The sequence below is a fragment of the Haemaphysalis longicornis genome, unplaced genomic scaffold (genome assembly GCF_048455015.1).
Source record: "Haemaphysalis longicornis isolate Haplotype H1 unplaced genomic scaffold, Haemaphysalis longicornis Haplotype H1 scaffold_14, whole genome shotgun sequence".
NCBI classification, from domain to species: Eukaryota; Metazoa; Arthropoda; class Arachnida; order Ixodida; family Ixodidae; genus Haemaphysalis; species Haemaphysalis longicornis.
Window position 1 is genome coordinate 25,590,475 of NW_027526245.1, and position 6,771 is coordinate 25,597,245.

A 6,771-nucleotide genomic window follows, 5' to 3' on the forward strand; every position below is an offset into this window, starting at 1 on the left:
CCGGACGCTGGGTTCAAGGCTGAGAGACCGCCTCCTGGCTGGACTGTCACGTGGTTGGAATGAGCCGCGCAGGGAAGACGACCATGAAGAGGATCTGTACAAGCAGCACGCAGCGCGTGCTGCGCCTTTTGACTTCGTCTTCGATAAAGAACAGGACGCTTGCTGAGATGGATGCCAGGTTTTGCGTCTCTTTTCTTGGGAGTCACTAACAGCCGAGGCGAGGCGCGGTTTTCCCACATCAATTTTTGGTACCGAAACCCGGGATCCATCTCAGCAAGCGTCCTGTTCTTTTGCAAAGACAAAGTCAAACGGCGCATGTACAGATCCTCTTCACGGTCGTCTTCCCTGCGCGGCTCATTCCAACCACAATTTACAACATGCGTAACACTTCCCTTCCGATGTACGAAGAGGCAGTATTCCTGCTGCATGTTATAGTTGCACGTTCGGCATGTTGTTTTAACGGCGTTTCGTGCGCGGTATAAGAAGATGTTGCTATTAAGCAGCTGCCAACCTGTTCCCTTTTGTGGCGCAGCTTGTCGTGTGCTGTTTCTGTATACGTTTCACGTACCATGACACCAACGCCCTTAGTTAGCCAACTCCCAGACATGGCAAGCGTACCTCGCCCAAGTATTCACGTACTAGAAATCCTTAGATGAACGATTCAAACCCCGCATTTAGAGCACACAACGATTCAGCTTCATTCAGTTATCTCGGCGGATGGATCAAGGCATTGACGGCGTTGTAATAAAATCATAAAATTAGAAGAATTAACCAGGATATGAAAGGACCGGTAATAAGAGAAACCACTAACGTTTAACTTTTTTTTGTTCTAGTAAAATTTAGACTGATGTATTCCAAACGCGCCAATTCACTCCGCGCGTAGCAGCCACTGTAAGCTTTAAAACGCTTTTCTGTGCTTAAAAAATTGCTAACAGATCTGAAAAATTGTGCAGGGGGTTAGGCAAAGCCGAAGGATAAAACAGCTCCTAATAGAGCTTCTAAAGTGCAACTGCAAGTGCGGAGAGGAGAAACATTAAAAATTACCTTCCCTACACACTTCCCCACGTGTCCAAACATTCACCACAGGAGCACTCATTATTCCGTTAGTTTTGTGCTTCAAGCTAAATAACAGAAAACAGTGAATTGTGTCAATAAAAATCATCGCACTGGTCTGTTAGCGCTGCGAAGTAATGCTTACGTACGGCATTTGGACAGTATACCCATTTCACCATCACTCCTAACCACCTTTAAATGCTGTCCTTATGTAGGTGCAATACGTTTTGTTTTACCTTAGGCTGACAGGTGGAATTTAAAAACTTTCTCATATACGGTGCCAGCTAAATGAGATCCACAGCAGCAGAGGTGAGGAATATCCGCGGCGGGTTCAAGCGGATGCACGGCCGTGGGTGCGCCGGTGGTCGCGTAGAACTGTTGCAAGCGAAAACGTAGATGGCGGTTGGTGCTACGGGAGATGCGGGGCTGGCATTTATCTGGTGACAGAACGTCATCTCTCTATTCAAGGTTCTTCCATTCGTATTCCGTAACATACCACATAATAAATTTTCCTAATGATGACAAATCGATAATGATTTACCAGCCTGCGTATGACAGAAGGCTGAGAATAAAAACGTGTCTGGGATATATCACTTCACCTGTTTACATGCTGTTAAGAAATAAAGAAGCGCAGGCAGGGGGTGACAGTAGGAGAAGAGGAAGAGGAGGATCGGAGGTGCGCACTGCCTCGCCAATCGACTCCATCACCATTTCGGAAGCCCCACGCTTGTCTTCTTTCGTTACACATTTTCTGGTGAAGTGAAACCTGGAAACCGGTACACGAACGGATCTACGTTCGACGGCGCAGCGGCTCCGAGGAGGCACGCGAGGCTTGGATACCTTTGTTCTGCTTTATCCTGGAAGCCTTGCCCTCGGCCGCCCCCCCTTTGGGCTCGTGTCGAAGCCCGCCCTTGTCCCCTTGGTATTCAAAACCCCATCGTTTTGCTTCATCAACTGGTGCCATGGACGCTCTTTCTTATTCGCCGAGATGTCCTGCGAGCGACCGTCTCCGGGACCATGACAGTCCTCAACGGCTTGCGGAGCCATGCAGCAACGGCCCTTGGCAGACAAATTGTCCTCGACCTCATCTTTAATGACCAGGTGAGCCTGCCCAAACTCGACGCTCAAGTTCAGGAGAACCTGAAGGATGAAGAATTTGATACCGACGTTTTCGAAGCGATCGATTACGACGAGCGTATGTGGGCCCTGCGAACACGCGCGCTCTTCTCGGAGAACCAAGACTATTCCGCAAGCCCCGTCCTTCAACCTCAGGTGGCCCTGTCTACTACCCGTATCGCAACCTCGACTATTTGCTCGCTTCCCGAAGACGCCCGGCGGCCAATGGTCCCGGGTGACGTGCAGCACGTCCGGGAAATGACTGGTGCGCGGGTAGAAGAACAGGACAATGAGGACGGAGGCGCTGCGGCTTTTCAGGACACCAATCAAGACCACGATGGGCTCAGCCACGGAGAGCGGCTCCAGCAACTCGCAGTCCTGCTGCTTCCGTGACTGCCCTTTCGGGGAAGTCTCAAGGACACTCCAGGGACCTCGGCATCGCTGACGCGGTTAGCCTTTCTTAGACGGCCTTGCGGCCCTGCCGTGAACCTAGCTTCGCCGTCAAGACTTCTACTTTTGAGACGTCTCAGTGGCCTCAGACTGACGCTGGTGTCACAGACGCAATTCTCACTTCGGAGACGTCAATGCAGCTCTTTCACAACCCTCGCATCGATGACTCGACTTCCGCTGCGGACACGACTGACCGGCCATGTCATGAACTTGGAATCACCGATTCGACTCCAGCTTTCGAGGCGTCCCTGCGGCCCTGTTTCGACCGTTTCGTTGGCGACGCAGCTCTCGTTTCTGAAACATCTCAGCAGCCCTGCTACGATAGGAAGAAAGTTTTGTTGCATCCGGCAACAAAAACGCGGCTCGTGCAGAAGGTGGACTCGCTTCAGGGGATAACGAAGCGCCTGCTCCTCCGGCGCTCCGTGAGCGAGCTTCGGCCGCAGTCGTCCAAGCTCGGTGGGGAGGCATCCTCGTGGCGAAGCAGAACAAGTGCTTCGATGGTGACGCTTCTTCTTGAGCAAGCACAAGTCGACGCTATACGTGCCTTTCAACACTGCTTATGGGTCCGATGAGAGGGAAGTCCCATGGTTCGCAGAGAAACCGGATGTGCTGCTGGAACCCACCGATTGCTTCAAAGAATCAGTATCGAACAAGGACGCAACGAAAACGCCACTACGCTCGCCGCATGATCTCTGCAAATTTGACCGTCCGCATCAGCTGTTCCCATTCGATCCCGGCGGCTGCCTTCTGGTCGAAAACCTGGAGCATGGCTTCTCTTCCCGGGTGACCATTTGAACATTCGCGATCTTCCCATTTAATTCCTAAGTGACTTTGATCCAGCAACCCAGCAAGCGGTCGTTGCCCGTTACCCTGGCTATAGACATGTACCCAGATCGATGGCACCGAGACACCCAACCAAATGCTCCACTGAATCCCCCAGCCAGCCTACAAGCATAGCTTCTGTGGAATTATGCGCTACCGGAAGTCGAACTGGTCGTAGTGAGGCCCGGACTTCGCCACTTCCCGTGCAGCTGCCAGCTAGCTCCCAACCAACTTGGCGGCGGCGGGAGTATGTTAAGAAATAAAGAAGCGCAGGCAGAGGGTGACAGTAGGAGAAGAGGACGAGGAGGATCGGAGGTGCGCACTGCCTCGCTAATCGACTCGATCACCACATTGCAAGCAGACGCTGGTCTTATTTCGCTACACAATATCGACTCGATCACTACATTGCAAGCAGACGCGGGTATTCTTTCGCTACACATTTATTTCTTACTAGAAAAGAGACCATAAATAACACCCGCATTGCCCCGATAACTTCACCAAGATGTGTAAATTTTTTTGCTCTATGTACCTCACTGAACCTTTGCACCTGGCTTATGAGACTCATAACGTTAATACCGTTGCTGATTCTATAGAAATCGGTAGCATAATTATTTAAAAAAAAACAGAAATGCCCATCTGTTCGTCTTTTTTTGTTGAGGCTATGGTTAAGGTTATCGTTGAGTGGAAAAGGACGCCGAGTGCTCTAGTGCAAAAAATCGCAATTGACGTGTTGGCTTCCAGCACGCCGGGCTTCTTCATTATGAATACCTCACCAGGAACGGTTTTTCTGTAAGCTAAAACGAACCACTGTGAAATTAGCGCAGAAAATATACATGGTTTCCAGGAATCATGACTGATTTCACGTCATTGTGGATTGGCCCTGTCGCCTGGAATCAAACACTTACGTCAATGTTAATTACAATTTCTCGTTCCCCCGTGAGATGTGGCCCATTTCTCCAGCTTCTATGTCCCCCTGGAAAGAGGAGGCCTTAGCCTCAAGGGCAAATAATTTTTTTTTCTCTCTCTCTCTAGCTTCTGCTATAACATACGAAATCAACATAGTAGCTCATATGCCTTGAAGTGTGCACGCTTCGTGCCTCCTAGACCTTGCCAGTACGAGCCGGCTTGCTTCATGTTTTTCGTGTTATATGTATTATTAAGTGAATTCATATTAAGTGAATTTTGCCCATGGTTTTCTTGCTGTCCTTTCTGCCAGGTTTCTTCCGGGACAACTACGGCACGTACGACGGCGTGTTTCGCCTAATGGGTGGATTACTGGTGCTCTCCTTTACGTTTACCCTCGGCGTTTGGATCACCGGACGCTGCAAGAACCGAACAAAGAGCACAGTTGTAGTTCCGGACACCACTGCGATCGTCGCCGAGCCGCTAGCAACACTACAAGAGGAAGATACCGTACGTCGGCAGAGTCCGTCACGTACTGTGACACGCGTGTACTAGAAATAACTGTCCTTCAACCTAAACTGTGTCATTCAACTTCAACTGTGCCTATCGTACTAAGTGAACGCTAACAGTGCAGTGAAAATAATTTGTATGAACCATATTCCTCTAGCCTTTTTCTCATGTCGCACACCAGGCCCTATTGGCCTCCTCCTATAATAAAGTCATCCATTCCATTCCTTTGTATTTTATTGCCTCCGCTTGCTTGTTACTTCAGCTCAAACATTTACTTGTCGGGTAAAAAAAAAGATAAGTATTTTTATAATGAGGCGAGTGAATCCACGGGAAGCTCGTTACTATAAAGGGCCACACCAGCATAGGGACAGAAACCAAGAGTAACTTTTAGTGGGAAATGAAAGGTTCAGGATATCAGCAGACGTTCCGAATGGGCGTCGTTCATGTTGAATTCATGCGCGATTCGATGGAGTATTCGCGGAGATTTTAACGATCGTGCTCTTCTTTAATCAACATTTCGAAGAACAGCGCAAGGGAGACCGTCTGCAAGAATGAGGAACGACAAGACAGCGCGTCTCCCCTTCTTGTGTCCTGTCTCCTTCGCGTTTTTAAAGGCGATAGTCTTTCTTGGGCTACTTAAACCCACAAATTTTGGTCTGTCGGTATGTCTGTCTGTCTGCCTGTCCGTCTGTCTGTCTGTAACTCGATTCAGCCACCCGGCCAAAGAAAACGGTTATTAGTCATATATACTCACAGCCAAACGTAAACGTCTACGCCCGGTTTATATATTCATTCTTGTCAACTTTTTTTGAACAAGAACAAGTCATTACGCAAATATAAGACAAGAAATTTGTACACAAGCGCATATATACAGTGTTCCTTTATTAAAAATTCCTGGATGCTTGGTTTTCCGATAGCAAATGATATTGTATACTTCTACTGCAGAACAACGCTAACCGCTTGCTGTTGCCCGCGCCACCTCCTGGCGGCATATGAGAAATCACGCGGCAACAGCAAAGAAAGGTTCCACTAGCGAGGTTTCACGTTCTGCTTGGAACGCACGTGGAGCACGGCAACGCTGTTCAATAAATTTTGAAGACGGCGGCCTCGATTCACGCGCGTCTCCGCCGTACTGCAGCGCGGGTATCGAGGAACCCCACCTGTAGCAGTGGAACGCGGTAAATTCAAATCGCCTTGAGCAAACCATTAGTGTGTTTACCTTGGTATGAGCGCGAAGGAACAGGAACAGCATGAGAGGTTAGGGCTTTTCCTTCGCAAATATCTACAAAGACTATCGTCTTTTGACGACATCTGCAACAAAAGCAGCAGAAACGCGGCCAATTATTTTTTCTAACTGATTTGTCTCACCTAACTTGCCATGCTTCTTTACTCACGCAACCTTGAAAGGAGCACGCATAAATTCACAAATTACACACATTCCTCACTCTCACTACGGGTTGGTGGTGGTGATGGCATTGGTGGCGGGCAAGTTGTATTCTGCACAAAAACAACGTATAGAATAGGGCGAAGGGGTGTTCTCGTTGGTCTCCCTCCTTCAGACACCGCGTGGCGCCACATGCTCTAGTGGTGTCTTCAGCCAGCTTGACGAGAGTATTTGTGACGTCTTCATTAAAGCTCAGCAAACAGACTCCCGATTGCTTCTGTGCCCTAATGACTAATTTCTGTATTCTCGGAAGTACTGAACGCATGATCACGTTGTGCGTAGCAGTTTAGCTCGCTCGCAGCCCTAAGTACATCGGTCCTATGCACGTCGGGGTAGTTGCGGCTGCACATTACGGGTTTAGAAAAAGTATTTGGCGGCCTAAATCACCACATTCCACACTGCCACCGTGTGAGTTACGAATGTGCAACTGAGAATTTGTAATGTGGGGCAACGTACTTTATGCCTAAAGCCGA

At 49.0% G+C, this 6,771-nt stretch overlaps 1 protein-coding gene across 1 annotated transcript in view; it reads left to right on the top strand.

Annotated features, from left to right (window-relative positions):
- LOC144165209 (monocarboxylate transporter 9-like) overlaps positions 1 to 5,075 on the top strand; it is a 46,172-nt gene extending 41,097 nt beyond the window's left edge. The window contains exon 3 of the mRNA XM_077695328.1: positions 4,658 to 5,075. Coding sequence (XP_077551454.1) covers positions 4,658 to 4,899 — 242 coding nt within the window. The 3' untranslated portion in view covers positions 4,900 to 5,075. The remainder of the gene's footprint in view (positions 1 to 4,657) is intronic.
- Positions 5,076 to 6,771: the final 1,696 nt, after the last annotated feature.